Raw genomic sequence first — 19,435 nt, 5'->3', positions numbered from 1 at the left:
ACGGGACCATCGTGGACATTAATCTTGTTATTTTGCCATGATGGCACGCAAATCCAACCCACTCACCACCCCAGCCCCCTCCACCCCGTCCCTTCCCTGAGCTCTGCGTCGCCTTAAGCGCCCTTCCTTGTCACACACGCTCTATTCTGGGTTTGTTTCGGGGGCGGTATGTGTCTCAGCGCCAAGTCTGTGTGCTCCGATCATATTGTTGTGGCTTCCCACGTCCCATAGGCCATTGCTGTAAGCGAGGCACAGAAGTATTTGAGGTTTGAGAGGAAGTTATTGGTGGATTAAAAGGACACTCGTTTAAATGTCTCACTTAGATGAGTGGCCGGAGATGTATTTGTCAATGTTTTTAATACCCAGGCGTTGCCTTCAGAGGATCAGTGACACTTGATGTGGGCAAAGGTCAAGATGCAATTTACAGAAGATTTCCTCCCTGGTGTCTTGCGATTCTCAATCTGTGCACAGTAAAAGAAGAACACACTTAAAGAACACTGGATACTGCTGGCCGTACAACCACAGTGGGGCATACAGTTTATATATAGCTGTGGATCTTGCTGTATACAGTTTGTGTCAGAGTGGCATCAAAAACATCAGGCTGAGGAGTGCAGAGGAAGCCGTGACGGCAGAGAAGTGCAGCATCACTAGCTAGTCGTTGTTGCTCAAACCTTTATGAGCAACAAGGCAGACCTGCTAAGGTGGACAGCGGCATATTCAGGCCTTTTACCTGAAGGCCCTGACACACCAAGCAGACGGCAAAGAACTAGTGATGAAGAAGGCCGACTGAGGCGTCGTGAGACGTCGTTAGGCAAAGAGCGCCTTTGTCTTGTCTAAGAAAATGTCACTTGAACACACCGTAAAGACTACAGCCGGCCACCACGTACGTTCTCAATTGCGTGAGAGAAAATAACTCTCCATTCAAGCAGGCAGCGGTGGTCTGTTGTTATGATACGAGAAGACCATTTTAAAGATTTATTCTGGGGCTTTTTGTGCCTTTAATGGAGAGATAGGACAGTGGATAGAGATGGAAATCAGGGAGAGAGAGTGTGGGTAATGACATGCAGGAAGGGAGCCACAGGTGGGATTCGAACCTGGGACGCCCGCTTGGAAGACTGTAGCCTCCATACATGGGGCGCGCGCACTAACCACTGCGCCATCAGCGCCCCAGAGAAGACCATTTTCACACCGCTGTTGTTGCTCGCCACTCGTATTATAGGTGCTTCTAAACGAGATTAATGTCTGAAAAAAAGTTGAAAATGGCGCTGGCGTTGTCAGCCCTTGGGCTTTTAGTGGAAAAAGAAAAGAAGAGGCCGAGGCGACAAATAAGGAGAAACCGCACTAAATGGGTGAAAGCATGGATACTACAGCGGCATGCTCAAGGAGCTTTTCCTGAACCTGTGTCGAGAGCTGGAGAGAAATGAAACCTCCGAACAGCCAATCAGAGTACTCCTCTCACCTATTTACTGGCGGACTAAAAGCTATTACACAGTTCAAAGGGTGGCCGACACCATTAACTGCATGTACAGCTGAAGGAGGAACAATCAACAGATTAGGAGTTTTTTTTAAAAACACATTTTTATAATTTATGTAGCCTACACTTTAGAAAAAAAACTCCAAATAAACTTTTATTTAAATGTCTGGCTTTCATTAAAAGTTTAAATGTGGAAAACGCAGCCTGAACACCCTGAAGACAAGCGATAAAATGCTATCAAAATGTAAATATTGCACAGCTTTCCCTCTCACATCGCCTGACTCTATAATGGTACATCTGTCAGCATCAATCTGTCTTTGTCAGTGCTATTCAACCACCTTGTAGCCCCGAGCACTTTCCACAGACAAGACGTTCCGAAGATAAACGTACAAATCTTTGCCTTTCCTGAAGTTAAAAAAGTTTCTCGTCGCTCGACTGATCAGGGGGAAATTGACACATCTCAGACTGTTAGGTTTTTGGGCCTTTAGCCAGCGCCGCTTTTCCTGGGCACGTTACCACGAGAACAACAGCTTCGATCCCTCCATCAACCAACATGACAAGCAGCCAAGTGTAAGGAGAACAAGCTGCGAGGTGCAAGGAAAGTAATAAGCAGGCCGAGTGAGGATGGGAAATAAAATAAGGAGGAGTGAGAAAAAGAGAAGAGCACTCTTATCCCAGAGGAATAAGGAGAGAGGAGGGGAATCGTGATTTCTGTATATCAAACTCCAGACTGATTCGAGCAGTGCAGCTGCTGAGAGAATAAAAAGACCATCCTGTTTCACTCAGATGATGATCACTCATATTTTGCTTTAAAAGCAAAGTGTGTAATACTTTCCACATAAATACAGCAGAAATCAAGTACATGTATATCCTCTGTACACGTCTCTCTGGGTCATGACTGTCTACAATAAGCTCGAGTCCCGCTGGCTGTGATGTTGTCAGAGCCGTGTTTACATCATGTTAACATGGATGGGACGGCTGGCTCCTCCTCTTGTGTATAAAAGCTGTTTAAGTGAAAGACTAGAGAAAAGAAGAACATACTCACTGATTATTTATTGAATGCAATGTGAAGCTACGAGCTAACTAAAGTTTGCTAACATTACCATGCTAACACAACAATGCAAGCCAAAGGTGATTGCAGCTCGAGAAAAGGTCAACTTTTTTCCGCCGCTTGTGCTTAAAGGTGCTTAATTATGGTGCGTTCTAATTTGATAAGTCCTTTGTGTGAACGCGAGTGGAGAAAGGTTGGAGATTTGTCGATGTAGGATTGACACCGTGTATTTCTCTCAAATTCAATACTGAGGTTTTTGTAAACATCTTTGTCCAAGTGGGAATCATCTGGGATGATTCCCACTTGGACATGGATTATACCTTGTTGTAGAATTAGATAATATGAAAACAATTAGATGACTTCAATGAGGGTTGCTGTTCCCATTCTGGTTTTGTCACACTCTCCCTCCTTCCAGCTAATATGAAATATATGTCGCTCTTTTGTCATGCATCATTGTTAGGTGGGGATGTTTTTGCTGTAAATGTTCAATGAGGAAATTGTAATAAGACAGAATCTGGATTTTTTTAAAGAATTTATTCGGTGGAGACAACACAGGAACAGAAGACACATGGCTGACAAACTTCTCATGTTAACAGTGTTGCTTATATTCTGTCAGCAAGTACAGGATACACTTCTAATAGGCTAGAAAGAACACACTTGGCTCCTCTCCAAATATAGCTCTGCTGCTATGAGATCTCTTTCACATGTGTATTACAGCTACACCAAAATGACCAAGATGAATGAATTCATGAAAATTTGTTCTAACAATCATGTATGCTTGCAGTCCGAAGTCCTTACCAACCACAACCGATCATGGAGTGAGATCTCAAATTGCTTTATGAATTACATACTCTATGTCCAAGCCCCATACTCCATCAATCCTCCACATCTGCAACCACATGTACCCTAACAAACTGAGGTTAATGGAGATGTTAATTATGATTAGCTACAGATTGGTGAGGTCACAAACACAACATTTACAGCCTGCCAACTTTGACCTGAGTGACAAAACATTTAGCAGACATAAAAGGGGAGTGACACGCCTGTACAGCATTTATTTGTTCACTGTTTATAGTTTCTTATACTCGGGACAGTCACAGGAAGGAAGAGGCCCAGCATGGTTGTGGATTGTTGATGAATTCATGATTGTGAATGTCAATGCTTAAGGTCAACTATAAAAAAAAAACAGTTGATAGCAAAATGCTCTGTGCACTGTTTTTATTATTGAAAACACAAGTTTTTATTTCTGTGCCAACATATATTACATTTTGGAGAGGCGCAACTTGTTTGAACTTCATTGTTGGAGTTATTTTGTGCTCAAGATGTCAAATTTAATAGTACAAAATTAGGAATTCAATATTCATGAAAAATTTAACATTTTTATGGTATTAAGTTAAGCATCAGGACCACATAAAATGAAGAGACCACTACAAAAATATTTATCTGGTTCTCTTATTTATAGGTTTGTGTAAAAAAATTCAAAAGTAAAATTATCATTTATCTCATTGTATAAAATATGAATTATATAGAAGAATAAATATTCTCATTCAAGCTTTTTTTGTGAAAAAATCACAACTGTTTAACATATAACAAAAAGAGAGGCAGTCTGTAATAATTATTTAAAAAAAATCAGAATACAAATTTTTACTTAAACGCATAGTGTGTAAATTCTACCACCAGGATGCTCTCAATCAAAACAATAACAAAAGATGACGTCGAGGCTAGCGGGGGGAATCATGGGAGTGATTCTCTCGAGCTAATCTATCCAAGTAAAATTGACATGCCATTTTTATCACAGCAGCACATACAGCAACAGTACGGCAGCTTTCAGTAGCAGCTCCTGCATCCTTATGTAGCGGTCTTTGACGTAACATCTGTCGTTTCCATAGCAATAAACATGTCATGTCTGTCATGGCGGCCGCCACAAAAGACACAGGGCTTGACAACTTTAAAATGAAGGATTTCTCTGGCTTTGATAACTGTTGGAAATATTTGAGCTATATATAAATATATAACATAGGTTAAGTACATTTTTAATTTATTTAGATATTTAAGTGTACAATTACACTTAAATTATTAAGTGTGATAACCCTGAATTTGACCATCTTTGTGTGCACTCCATCAGTCTTTTGTGTGGCGTTTTGCCACTCTTTGTGCAAAAATGCAAGCACCTGTTCACCATATCACTGCCAACACTGGAATAGAATATCTTCCATGCATGCAGAGATGCTGATTTAAGAATCAGTTGGATTGGTCTCTGGATTGGTTTTTTCCACAGTTGTATAACACTTTGCTCACGACCATACATACGCAGTAGTCAATGGGACATGCTGGTGCTCGTCATGATTCATTTTAAATCAAATGGAGGCGACGAGGGCGGGGGTGATGGATTTCATTGAATCCCTTGGGGAAATAGATCAGCACCAACCTGGTCATGATGACAATTACATGTTAATTGTATTACACCCACACTTTGCCTTCCCATTTAACCAAATGTAATTACAATAAGCGAGTTGTTGATTTAATTTCACGGATGGCGTACTGACACCAAGGCTTCCTCGTCGTTGTGGGTGGAGGCAGTTCCGGCCCCTCTCAGGGGAGACCTACAGTCGAAACAGCAATCCAAACGCACCGATCCATGGTCTTGTTTGGTTTGAAATGGGAACCATGTTCCTAAGCGTCCCTGAATGGTGGACACCACAAATAGCTAATGTTCTCATGCATGATTTAGTGAGTGATTAGACATCACAAAACTCATTTTCCCAGACTCATCTTCACACCAGTGTTTATCCTGTTACCTCGATTTAGAGGAAACACAGTGATATCCCTCTGCAGTGCTTTGCAGCCTTCCCTGCTCCATATGTGTGATTATCAGTGGCTTTTAGAGACATCCCTGCACGCCATGTTAAAGTCACATCAGTGTACTTCCCATTCACAATGCCTTGTTTATTCTGTGAGGTTTCCACTGAAATCTTTTGCATCTCTGTAAACGCTCCAGCCTGTGTTGCTGCAAATGTTACAGGAAATGCATCAAAGTGTTTAAGTGTGGGGGCGGCTGTGGCTGAGTTGGTAGAGTCGTCGAGGGTTCAATCCCCTGCTGGGCAACATGTTCGATGTGTCCTTGGGCAAGACACTTAACCCTGAATTGCTCCTGCTGCTAAGGCGGCGGTTTATGAATAGGATTAGTTATTTCTGATTGATGGTACTACATAGCGACCACTACCATCAGTGTGTGAATGGGTGTGATTGGGTAGGTGTGACATGCAGTGTGAAAGCACTTTGAGTAGTCAGAAGACTAGACAAGCGCTATATAAGCTCAAGTCTATTTACCGTTTACTATTTAAACTGTCCAGCCAATAGGAATTGAGGATTTGAATATTTTGCGACTCACAACGGCCAACGACAAACTCACAGTATAAACTCGGTCCTCAGTGAGGCACTTTGAGTGTGGGCTAGTGCACGCAAGGGGTAGAGAACGAGCAGGGAGACAGGGAGGCTGTGATTGGTTCATCAGATTGGTACCTCATGGCAGACATTGGTCGAAGTTTTTACAGGCTTACAACTGCTACAGATGACGGATTTTCTTTGTTCCTTTTTCAGAGAACATGAGTTATTCATTTCTGTCAGGACCTAAAGACAATTTCAACCAAATTCTTAAAAAAAATGTATCTGGAGGAAATTATCAACCCTGCCTTTAAATCTCTTTTTTTTAGTCTGCAGATGTAGCTGCGACATTTGGCCTTTGGGTGACATTGTGTGTCACGGCTCTTACAGAGTTTCTCAGGAGATTTTTGTACTACGGCACGATGTTAATGCTGCTCTAGTAGTCGAGCTTCACCTGACATAATATGGCAGCCGTGCCCTATAAGACACTTTCCCAGTAAACAGCGTTCGTCACTTTGTGTGTGCCGTGGTTATGAGGCCTTGAAATAGAAGAGGAGAATTAGCCCATGGTGGTTCTACGCCGGGAGCCCCTGGGTCCATTAAAACTTGGTGTGCCGCTGCATCTTTTATGGCTCCTCAGACTGGCCCTACTGTTTCTAAAGGGTCTTCTTGAAATAGCCAGAAGCGTTGCCTAATTAATGGAGTTTCTCACTGCAGAATTAATTGCTTCCTGCCGTGCAGTCCCAGAACTTTCAGACGGGGTTAAGGCTGCAGTCTTTGATGGCCCTCACAAGAAGAACAAGAGGCCTTCAAATCACGAGAGATTGCAGCTGAGACAGAAACAGAAAGAATGAACGTGGAGGAGGGGGGGGGGGAGAGAGAGGGACAGAGCTGTTGTGGTTGTGTAGGAGTATGTGTTTATGTGTGTACGTGTAGTGGGGATGGGGGTCGGGGGGTAGGGTGGTGGAAGGATGATTGAGACAAGCAATCAGTCCCACTGCAGGGAACAGAGGGCAGGCAGGGGGCTGTTGCCTGTGGTTACTCTGCTAAGTGTGCCGGTCTTTTTTTTGCTTTCTCTCTCTCGAGCGCACGGATCAATAGATGAGTGGAGTGCGGCTTGGAGGTGCTGGCACACACTCCCGACACGCCTTCTTAATCCACTGTGTGATAACCTGTGCTATACTGATGTATACCACACGGGGGGGGGGGGGGGAAACCCACTCTGCTGCAGGGGTTTAAGGGGTTCCTGCAAATGCTTTACTTACATTAGCCCATGGATGGTGAATGCATGTATTCTCTCGGGATATTTTTCTCTGCGTCTGGTCATTCCTTTTGTGTGCACGTTGTCCGGTGTGCTGTTTTCTTAGTTGACTCAATAAAGAAGCTGGGTACATAGCCTTTGAATTTAAACATTTAACAGAAGCCTCCCCCTGGCGTAAAAAAAAAGAAGAAAAAAAAGGAATTCACGCTGTATGTGCCGGAAGGATTTTCTCTTAGCCTAAAAAATTAATCTGTCAGACAGCGAAGATTATCTCCCTATCTCGCTGTGCTCAAACATGGGAAATGTTTACGATAAGTAAACATTATCACGGATTTAATTAACAGATCCCACACTCCCATTGATCCATGGGAAATATCAATTGCACTGGTGTATTTAATTAGTTTATATCTTTGCCCTTTGTGTCAGCGGGGTTGATAGAGCAGCATGCTCCGCAAATTAATCTTCATCAGCAAAAGACTTGAAACAAAAGCATGATTGGAATGAAGAAAGTGAGAAAGTAAATCTCCCTGCTTAGTATTCCAGCCGTACACCTCCACAGATGATGTTGATCTGCTCACTTATTGTACAGTAGCTGGAGCGCAGGAGTGCACAGTAGATAAAAAAAGTGACCTCAACCTTTTCGCTGCTGGAGTCTCATCATTCATATAGATTGCCTTTAATTAGCATCGTAGACGAATAAACTGCAGCACCACAGAACTCACTGGGATTTCTTTTTAACATTAACCAGCGCTGAACATTTTTCATGTTAAATGTTACAAACAGTGTAGTTTTTTGTTTTGGTATTGTTAAATTAAAATGACCAGAGGAGTTAACTTTGACTATAATGAGTTTTTTTTTTTTTAATAATGTGAGTGTGGCTGGTTGCGTCTCTAAAGCCCTGTTTTCACCAAACGGTCTGATTCAGTTCGGTCTGGTACGATACCCATTTATTGGCATTTCCAGCGTCAAAAGTTGGGAATGGTACCAAAATAAGGGATACGTACTGTCCTACTTTTTTGGTACCCTTCTGTTTGGGTGCCAAGGGTACTGATCTGACTCACTTTTGTTACTGTGTCCTGTTCTTCTTCTTCATTGAACTTAATTATAGCGGCTACACTGTGTTGGGCTGCTATGATGTCACACTATTTCAAAGCTGATATTTCTATCTGGCTTACACTCCGCTTACCAAATAAGGGTACGGTTGGCTGTGGAAACACAATCAAGATCAGGGTTTACCATACTGAACCAAACCGGACTGCTTGGTGGAAACGGGGCTATGTATGTCCTACTTGTGATTGACTGGCGACCAGTACAGGTTGTACCCGGCCTCTTCCCAAATGACAGCTGAGATCGGCTCCAGCCCCCAGCCACCCAGAACGGGAAAAGCAGTATAGATAATGGATGGATGGATGCGGACCTGTCATTAAAGTAGCTGGTTTTGAGTTTCTTTGATAATGTCTGAAACGGTTCTCAGTCATCGTGGTCATTCAAAGTCTAATTTAACAGACAACTCTGTTGAAATCAAAACGTTCCACCGCTCATCTAAAAGGCTCCTTCAGTTCTGAAAGACAGAGCTGGACTTCATCAGGTTAACCTTTGAATCTCTGTGATAACATTTAGAGGGGAAGCACTTTGTGACCTTAGTTCTTTGAATTTTTGTTCACTAAACTATCATTTCATAACCTTTTTCATCCAATCTGCCTCCACGGCTCTATCAAGCGAGCTCAAGCACCTCTCCACAGACACAAGTTATTTTGGAAATTAAACCTTTTTAACATGCAAAAGGTGGAAATTGACACCGTCAAAAGGAAAGAGCACTGGACGTGTTCATGTGTAGGCGATAAACAATATTGTTATTATGACCTATAAGATCACAGGACAGTAATGGTGAGCTGAAACTTTTAACACACATGAAATAAATCTAGACTCTTAGTCATCGAATTATCCGAGGCACAGACTTATTGTCCAGTCCAGTCGTAGAATGAAAAAATCACTAAAAAGTAGGAATACCAAAAACAAGGCGGACAGGTGATATTCAGTGATGCTGTAGCTGAGGTGGCGTTTAGCACACACATGTCTTTCAAAGCAGGCAAACCCTTAATCATGCACAACTCAAGCCTTACTTTTAATCTGTATACTTGTGTTTCTGTCTCCAGATGTTTCCAGCTGTCAGCGAAGTTTGTAATATTTTTCCTATGATTGTTTTCTGACCATGTCTTCATATGAGGGGGTGTCAACGTGGCGAATACATTTTCTCGGTGGTGTATCGTTTTGTTTTCAGGGAATCTACTTTCCTATTCTTACGTTTGAATATTTTTATTCCAGCTCTTTTGTCATGAAGTGCAGCCACATTTTTCTTACTCTGTCCCCCTTCAAATATCTATCGCCACATCATCGTACACACAGCCTCAGTTTCCTCAGTTACAGATTCACAGTGCTGCATGAGGACTCGTATTCATGATCAGCCTTTAGATAACCCCGTGATGTGCATCATACACAAACTCACCGCCCATGTGCAGATCACTGTATCTATAGTGATACAACTTATGGTTTTGATTGTGATCTTATCAGACGGCTTCAGTGTCTATGCTGCAGTTTGTTGCTCTCTGACACTAATTGGTACATATTGGGAGCCACAGTGAGTCGCATGTCCTGGGCCCATACTAGTAATCACCATCGGGAGTCTGACATGAATTTTCCTCAGAGTTACTCAGAGTTGGTGAATTCTATTTATGGTAAATCCAGTATGATGTGATTAGAGGGAGGCAGAAATATGCCGGCTGTTTGTCCGAGGGGGATACACAGAAGAAACACATCTCATCTATTCATTGAGTAACATATAAACGTCTGACAGTCACGTTAGGCACATTATCAAAATTGAAAAAATAATGTAATGAAGTAATGAAGTTGGGTTTTACATGATCGATTATTGGGTAAACAAGAGTCGACATGAGTAAACATTAAAGGAATCAAGATATTTCTAAGGTTTATTACCAACAATGTCTGATGACTCCAACAAATCAGAATGATTATTTTTTTCCTTTTAAGGATCGTCTGTGTTCTCTCACATCCTCTTTCTCTGTCCGTCCTTTTGTGTTTATCCCAAACTCTCCCTCTCTCATCTTCTATTTGTATCCTTCTGTCTTATAAATGGGCTTACTCGATTAATTCGAACTGACTGGCAAATTAAGAAGGAGAAGTCGGCACGGCCAAATGGAGCATTACTTATGCTAATTTAATAATTAGCTGAAGAAAGTTGATGATTACTCTGGGGAGGGACACTAATCCACCTGCTGCCCCACCAGCAGCAATCTGCCCCCTAATTCAAGTCTTCCAATGAGTGACCTCTCAGCCCCGTGTACTCTGAATGCTGCGGGATGGTCGGCTCACAAGCTAACCCCTCATAGTTAGCATGCTGTGCAATAGACTTGTGGTCACATGGATGTATCATAGCTTTATTGTCTGTTATCTTGGATTGATGATTTTAAAGCATTATCTCAATAAATGGCTCCTTGAAGGGACACAATTTGACATGAATAATCGGCTTTCTTTCTTAGTCTTTTCAAAGTGCTGGATGCGTGAAGCGTTTGTTGTGCTCAAAAGATTTGAGAAAGAAAAGTTGACAAACCCCCCCCCCGACAACAAACAAAGACACAAACTGCAGGGAGACAATCACGGATGGATATGAAAAGGCACACTTATCCACCGCGGTTCATTCCTGTCCTTGATCATTTGTTGCAGCTTCTTGCTCTGTATGAACATGTTTATGTTTGTTAGAGAATTCATCATAGAGGTTTTTTATTCAGATGCTCTAAACTTTGAACGTGACAAGGACTCTGCTGTCAAAAGAGATATCACGTTCATGTTAGTTCAGTCATTTCTGTGACGGCTGCACGGAGTGGAGAGTTAAAGGTGATGTGGTTTGTTAAAAGTGCATGATGGGAAAAAAGGTTTTAGGATCATTTGTGTCAGTTTGAACATAAGTTTGCAGGTGATGTATCCCTGTGACCGAAACAAATGAACAAATATTTGCAATCTTGCGGCAGTTTGACCCTTAAAGGATCAAGATGAAAATCTGACACCTAGTGTTTAAAATGGGTACTGCAGTCCAAACTTAAAACATTGTAGAGAGCTGTCTCCCCCCCGACCCCTCCTCTCTGGAGTCGATGCTCACGCAGGTTGCCATGTTGTTGAAACTGAAGCTTCAGTGTTTATCCAATATTTATTCTAGCTTGACCATGCTTCTGTTTGTGGAGCTTCTTGGAAAAATGGCAAGACTTTTTAAGTCGGGTAGAATCAGTTATATCTGAACCAGTTCGTCTGCCCACTTCCATTGCTGCAACACCTGCTGGTTTGCTGTTTGCAAACCGAGGGGCAAAACAGCCCCTCGGGGGTCGTGGTGAAACTGGCTACCTTCTCTGGTCAAAACAAAAATAAACCATTAACCTTTGCCTCAGAAAGAATGAGCAAACACTCGTATGAAACAAACTCAGCTCTCCACTTTGACTCTACCACATTTCAACTGCACAATAAGATTTTTATTGTCGCCCAGATATCAACATCAACAATTAAACACTTCACATATAAGACAGCCTTAAATTAAAAATGATTATAAGAGGGTTTTATTTTTTCCTTTATTGTCAGCATGCAAACACCGTACTGATCAGACAGTCCCCTGAATGAAGCCTAGTATACAATCTAAAAGATAGTAGACAATGACCTCGTCGCATTTTACAAATACAGGTACTTTGTAAAACATGCTGAACTTCAGAAAATATCACACCATGTAATATTCACACCGTGGAAAAGACTGAAGGTTAAGGATCATTCGTGTTCTCTCACATCCTGTTTCTGTCTGTTCTAACATATCTGATAATTGTTGTTTTATTAACCATCATATTGTCATTTCCATACTGAAAGATCTTAGCACACATTGCAGGTTTTCCTTGTATGGCCTTCTGCAAATCACCCCAAAGCATATGAGATATTTGATGCAAACTGCAGATATAGAGTGTAGCTTGTATGCAGATGATCAAAGAAGAGAAGTTAAATTTCATGCACGATTTAGTTCATCCATCCAGTGTCTGTAATGCTTTTTCCCGTTCGGGGTCACGGGGGGCTGGAGCCGATCCCAGCTGTCATTGGGCGAGACCCTGGTTACACCCTGGACTGTTTTTGGCAGTAAATCACAGAGCTGACATATAGAGAGCCACCCTCTCATTCACACCTACAGGCAATTTAGAGTTATTAAAAAAATAATCATTAATTAACCTTGTCTTTGGACTGTCGAAGGAAGCCGGAGTACCCGGAGAGAACCTACACATGCACAGGGAGAACATGCAAACTCCACACAGAGAGGCTCCTGTCCGATGGGGATTCGAACCGGGAACCTCCTCGCTGTGAGGCGACAGCGCTAACAACTGCACCACTGCAAAGTGCAGCCCAAGTGTAGTTCATGCAAATTAAAATGAATGATAATAAAGTGATGTTATGGGAGTAGTTTGGCACATTCCTCTGGTTCCTTGTCAGAGGTGCAGCTGTTTGTGTGGCTTAGAGTTATGCACAGAGAAACCAGGAAAATCCATTATTATAAGTCAAATCCTGCAGTAGCATTTTTCCTGCTGAGACTGACTCTCACTGTTGATTAAGTGCAGGTTTAATCACTGCTGAGACCCTGTGTTGGCGGTACCTGGCCTCGCCTCCTACAACAGGGACTAAGCCTCTGGCTGATTACCACAGCCACATGCTAATAACACCACCCGTATTACATACCTGCGGTAGAGAAATGTCTCTCTGATTATGATGCGTGGTTTTGACATAGCTTGAAGGAGATTTTCCCGCTTGGCTCTGCTGTGAGAGTGAGATGCATGCTGTCAGTGAGTACAACAACAAAACAAGCCGCTAAACTGCAAACAACATGACGTCAGTGCCGCCTTTGTGAGGAGAAATAAAAAGGTCTCTCCTTTTTTTTTTTTTTACTGTTGCAGGCGAGGAGAACTCACCGGGCTGGTTATATGGCGAGGACGAAGGGAAGTCGCTGGCCCCGTTCTTGTGTCCACTGCTGGCCAGTCACATGCCCATCTTTGCTACAAAGTCAGCGGAGAGAAAGGTAAATCCACTGCCAGCATCAGAAGTCTAACACCATTTTCAGATTAAACAGGAATATGATGTGGTCTGGTGTTTGAGAAGAAGTAAAAGTCTTTCCATGTTTTCATGCAGTTAGTTTGTAATGAACAGTGACAAAAGGAAAAAGCAGAAAGATTCTTAAAACGAGGCAATTCACTCAGACATTACTGGAATTAAACTCAGTTTGGTCCATGTGTCAATACAAACTGAACGGATATATCCAGGCCATGGTGTTTGTGAAATGTATACATTCTAAGCAATCATAAATAGGGCTACAAGTCACAATTGTTTTCATCAGATTTAACCTGTTCTTCATTTTCTAGAAGTGTAGAAGTACAAAAAAAAGAAGATGATCAGTGTTCTAAAGCCCAAAACATCTTCTGATGTCAACTTTGGCTTTCAATACTCATTTGTCTTTTAAAGAGGATTAAAAACTAAAAAACAGAAAACATTTACATTTTAAAAGCTGGAGACAGATGACTCCCCCCCCCCCCCCCCCCCCCCTTAAAATGACTCGGCCTGATTCATCAATTACAACAAATGTGTGTTACTGATTGGAGAAGAAAAAGAAGAAGGCATGCTTTATTAATCCCAGAGGGGAAAGTCGTTTTTAAAGTTGTCTTTTGAACATGCTACACACACACACACAAAATCCGATGTACAGGCACTAACAGAGAGATGTGCGAGTGATGGGGCTGCACTAGAACAAGTGCCACAAGCAGTTTAGGGTTTGTTTGCCACCTTTGCCGTGCTCGGGAAGTGAACTGGCACCTCTCCAGCTATCAGTACTGATTTCTAGACTTTGGTCTTCAAAAGTTGAACTGGTAACTCTCAGACTCTCTAACAAAGTCCTTACGAACTACTCCACAGCCCACAATGTAGCCTCACAATACAGTCTCCATTTTTTTAACTAATGTTAGCTGCTTTTAGCACGTCCTTATTGAATATGAGCTACTAGTGCTTTTAGCAGATAATATTCACACCGTGAAAAAAGTTGACAGCTAATAGATTGATCAATTCAGCCCTAATTACAATACATGTAATTTGAATTTGCAGTGTTATCATGAAAACATATTTATGTCAAAAGTAGATAATAATCACTCATGTAATAAATCCCTCAATGTAAAATGATAAACATATGTCTGAACATATCATCATATTATGAGATATAGAAGGAGGGAGCTCTGAGTTAACATTTGGTATAAAATCTGAAAGTGTGTCATATTTCCCGACACGGTCTCGTCCCTGCTTTAAAGAATACTTCAGACAAAACCTTTGAACACATAGAGGTCAACACCAAATGAAAAACTTTATTGCAAATTGAAAAGAAAATGTTAAAAGTATAATAAGCAGTAGTGTAGTGCAGGTTATACACAGGTATACAGAGTACAGTATACTCACTTATTTTTCAGTCTCCATAGGGGTATAACCACTTCTAAATCTGCTCTGATTCACAGCAATGATTGACTTTCTATATTCAGTCGTATGCTGCAGTTTATAGAACGGTGAAGTGATGACCCTCCCTACTCTGTCTGGCTAGTATAGTATAGTATAGTAAGAGTAGTCTCACATGTAACTGTTTATAACAAAGGCAGTTTATCCTCTGCTGGACACTTAAAGAAAACAAACATTTGGGGGGAAAATAAGGAGTATACCCACTTCTTATGGCTACACTGATAATAACCTGTGTGTTGACTCATGGCCTGGAGCTGTGCCTCAAGATGATGAAGCACTTATTAATATACGAAGCATTCTGCTTTTAATACTTTCTCTCTTATCAGAGTCATTAAATCGGATGGAGATAACCATTACTTTCAATATCTGATGAAGTATTTTACGATAAGTGATGCAGCACCCCAGCAGGATCATCTCTGAGTCACTTTCAGTTCTTAAAATTTCAAATCACTGCTTCTCTCTCTGAGCCGGCCATTTGTGTGTTAGAAGAAGCAAAGATTTTGAAACGTTCAACATTTATAAACTGGTAGTGTTCATTCTCAGGAAGCAAAGTGCCTCCCTTTGGATCAATCTGTCAAAGAGATTTGACTCTCCCAGACGCTAACTTCTCCTCTGAAGCAGCCATTAGACCACAGCGCCGCTGCAATCTTTATTTAGTCAGGAGAGATCATAGCGCCATTTAACACAGCCGTTTCCCATCGAAGGCAATCAAAGCCCACTTGCGTTGCCCTAACAGCTAAAAATACATTGTCTCAGTGATGATCTCACTCAAAAACACCCAGACTGTTAGCATTACAAGGTGACACAAGAGCTTCCGCTCAAGACGCTGCCTGAAGAATTTGGATCGATACAGGCTGTTAAGACCTGGAAGCCTCCAATAGATCAAATGGTCAGCCCAGGTGAGAGATAGACTAAAAGGGTTTAAGGAGTCAGTGGAAATGGAATAAAAATCAATTTGCAGGAGCTGAAAGATGATATTTTCCAACCTCATTTTCTTTTTGCTTTAATGTGGTTACGGGTCTGACGATGCAACGTGGGTGGAAGGGGGGGGGGGGGGGGGGGGGGGGGGGGGGTGGAAGGGGGCGCATTATCATGGCCACAAGAGGTGGATGTTATAAAGTGATCATGCAATTATCTTAATGGCTGTGGGACACCCAAGCATAAATCGATGCTCCAACATTAGATTAAGACCGATATGCACTAACGTGTAGTCTGCTGGCCGTGAGGACGTAAGGAGGACGGTGAGGTGAAGCTGCAGCTGGAAGTAGAGAAAGTCAGCGAAGGAATGCAGTGAAGTATCCCAAAAAGATTTAGGGATACTTCAAAGGTGTGTTACACCTGAGTAGAAGCGGAGCCAAGTTCATTTATGTATTTTGAGTGCTCAGAACCCCCACAGTCTTGGGGGGATCTGATCATACTCTCCTCGTCTCGCTCAAGCAAATGAAGCACCTTTGCTCGCCAGCAGCGGGCACAGCAACCTTCTCTGTATAATATAGGTTTACCGTGAGCACAAGAGTGCGTTCGTGTTTTTATTGACTGAGACCTATCAAATTGATAACGGTAATTTCTTTGTTTATTTAAATGATGTATCTTTCGTTTCATGTTTATTTGTATCGGGACAAGAATAGAGCAAGTAAACTGATGCCGCACACTTCAGCAATTATAGCCGGCAAAAATCCTGCAGTTCATCGAGTGTCCACTAGAGGCTGGCTCCAGGAGCACCGGAAGTCACATACACACCCCATTCAAATAAAGCAGTTTTTACAGCAGAAATTAACATGTTTACAGCCTGGTACCAAAACACGATATTGGTCTGATTAGTCATTGTCATCACTGGCACACACTGTACGGGGGGTTATTATTATTTTTTTAAACGGCTCTGTTTTGATTTTGAAAACGATATGTGTCATCTATAGTTAGGCGCGTAGCTGACATGATTGACAGGTGGAAACGATGTAACAGTTCATCAAGAGTCTTAAAACCCGCCTCAGCTCCAGCTCTCAGCCTGTCGTTAGGTTGACTGAAAGTTAGGCTGAGACAGGATTTCCAATATGGCGGCTGCTGCTGATGAGCCTCCAGAGCCCCCTGCAGGAACAGACGGCTGACGTCACTCAGTGTCCATTAATATTTACAGTCTATGGTGTTAACGTATTTGCCACTTGGGAGGTACAATAATTAACAAAAAATCTCCATTACATACTAAATATCTGATATCTATTTTACAGTCTGGTTCCTTTCAAAGCTTCTTCTTATAAAATAGGACTCAAATACCTGGGACTGGAGAGCTTTCATCTTGGAGTAGGGAATAAACTTCAAAGTTATTGAAATAAAAGCCGAATAAAGAGCAGGCTATTTGATAGGAGGAAGGAGTTAAAAGGTCCTGTTGTATTTTCACTCTTTCGTTGTACTTAGCCAAATAAAGGCTGACATTATATGTTTAATGTTCACCGAGTTGAAAGAGCTTGTATAAAATAATGGAATAAAGAGCGAGCTATTTGCCTGAAGATAGAAAAATCACATACTATTCTCAAAGTTTTCTTGCTACATATTCTGACCTTGTTAGGCTAAATGTAGTCGGTCCACTTGATTGTGAACATGAGTCGGGCAGCAAAGAGGCGAGAGGTCGAGGCTTCTGTGAGATTTCTACAAGGGAGACGTTTCTGCGCGCATAGCTGCGTGTGCAAGTTGACTGAGTCCATGTATGTTTCCCTGCCTTTATGCATGTGCTTATGTTGCACTTATCTCTGTATTTGACTCAGTGCTGCAGCTGTGCACATACCAAGAATGGGTATGTGATAGTAATGGGGGGCTGGGTATCAGAATGCTGAAGAGGTAAGCAGTAGAATTTATTTGACTAAAGAGAAGGTGGCGTTAAACGGAGTGACTTTAAATCCTTCATGCAGAGTAGACTGTGATTAGGGGCTTAACTCCCCCCCCCCCCGTCTCCGTCTCCGTCTCTGTGTCTCCATCTTTGCCTCAGCAACTGCCTCTGGGACACAAACGCCTCTCTGTGCCAAAGCTCCGCAGCTTCTCTTTCTCCAGCTCTCTTGGCAGTCTGAGTTACAGTGAGCAGAAAAGGAGGCAAAAAAAAAAGAAATCCCAGATTAAAAGAGATGTGGCCGAAGGGGCTATTTCCTACAAAAAAAAAATAAAGTTCTAAAGCAGCATAGCATGAACAAGCCTCACGGGTCACCTAAGGGAGCTGAACCCTCGGCTGACTGTGTGCAGCGCCGTGCACCCCGGTCCACTCGGTGGGAGCCGGAGAGGGCTACTGGGCCAACTGGTTAGGCACTGGAGATAAACCTTATCACGAGTGTGCTGAGTGAGAACAGCGAGGCAGACTGAGTCCTCTCAATTTATCTCTTTCATTCTCTCTCTCTCTCTCTCTCTCTCTCTCTCTCTCTCTCTCTCTCTCTCTCTCTCTCTCTCTCTCACACACACACACACAGGCGCTATCTTGGTTAATAGACAAACCACATTCTGATGGTCTTTGTTGTTTAAAGAGTCAGAGCACGCTCCGTTTCGGTGCCCTCTCTGCCATTTTGAGAGATGAAACGGTGCAGTTTTGGCAGTCAGCCCAAAGGGAGGCTGTGAGGTAGTTGGGTTAGGGGATTAATAGGAGACACTGTAACATAAAGGGTAACAGCTGAACCAAATTTCTCTGCAGCACAATCAAGTGTTAAATGAAACAATTAACATCACTGTCTGCACAAGAAGCGTCTTGGTGTTTGATGTCCATCAGATAAATATAAGAACACAATTTAACTCAATCTCTGACTAAAATCTTGAAATCGCAGTCAAAATCTTGAAATTTTTTTCTTCGGCAAACCTCTTAAAGAGACAGTAGCTGAAATTAACCGTTTTACGCAGAGGATGAAATGAAGTATTTTACTGACGTCAGTACAAGTAGCTGATGTGTATCTGCTGTGTTGCATCAGTTTAAATCAACAGCACTTGTTTTCATGGTCAAACGTAAAAGAGAAGGTCGTCTGTGTGGGAGTCTCAGAGCGTCTCTGAGAATATTTCAGACATGTTCCAGTGACGTTTTAGTGGAGGGAACAAAACAAAAATGTAGTTATATCAAATCTACCAGCTCATTAGAATAATAAACATGTAGAATTAAGAGGACATAATGAAAAGAACATTGGTATCAGAATCGGCAATTGGTCAAATAGTTATTTTAAACATTAATATCAGCCTTGTTTTTAAATGAGCCATTAGCTGCACATAAGTTGCCCTTCATTTTGAACATACAGTAGCTTCACCTCTTGAGAAAAGTTGGAACAAAGTTTGCTTTTGCTTTTTGGTCTTTTTGTCTCGTCAGCGGTCTCCTCCAACTTGGCACTGATTAGCATCCTCCTATTCTTCTCTCTGCAGCGGGCTCTCTGTCTCTCTGTTGAGCGGCTCATTGATTCACGTCTTGTCAGAGTTTTTAAGTTTAACTCTGAAAACTTTAAACAGAGGCCTTTCATTTGGCATGGCTTGTAACTGTTTGTTTTGTTTGTGGACAACAGCCACTGTTCTGTTAATCACCCGACAGGTTTCAGTTTTCCATAATTAAGGTCATTCTGACGCTTGGAGACCAGGATGTGACATGTAAACCCAACAATCTTAAATAACTAGCTGTCTTAATCTATGACACATATTTTCTTGAGCACTCTTTTCTCTCATTCAGCAAAGCTCA

The 19,435-nt window shown here is 42.1% G+C and overlaps 2 protein-coding genes across 5 annotated transcripts in view; one reads left to right on the top strand and one right to left on the bottom strand.

Annotated features, from left to right (window-relative positions):
- atrip (ATR interacting protein) overlaps positions 1–19,435 on the bottom strand; it is a 486,763-nt gene that overhangs the window by 346,670 nt on the left and 120,658 nt on the right. The window lies entirely within an intron of this gene.
- Positions 1–19,435, top strand: part of arhgef10la (Rho guanine nucleotide exchange factor (GEF) 10-like a) — a 144,482-nt gene that overhangs the window by 74,986 nt on the left and 50,061 nt on the right. For all 4 annotated transcript variants that reach the window (XM_061041226.1, XM_061041224.1, XM_061041225.1 and 1 more), the window contains one exon: positions 13,158–13,279. In XM_061041226.1, coding sequence (XP_060897209.1) covers positions 13,158–13,279 — 122 coding nt within the window. The remainder of the gene's footprint in view (positions 1–13,157; positions 13,280–19,435) is intronic.

The sequence above is a fragment of the Labrus mixtus genome, chromosome 7, assembly GCF_963584025.1.
Source record: "Labrus mixtus chromosome 7, fLabMix1.1, whole genome shotgun sequence".
Classification (NCBI taxonomy): domain Eukaryota; kingdom Metazoa; phylum Chordata; class Actinopteri; order Labriformes; family Labridae; genus Labrus; species Labrus mixtus.
The sequence above is the reverse complement of the archived record's forward strand: the minus strand, read 5'-3'. Positions and strand labels throughout refer to the sequence as shown.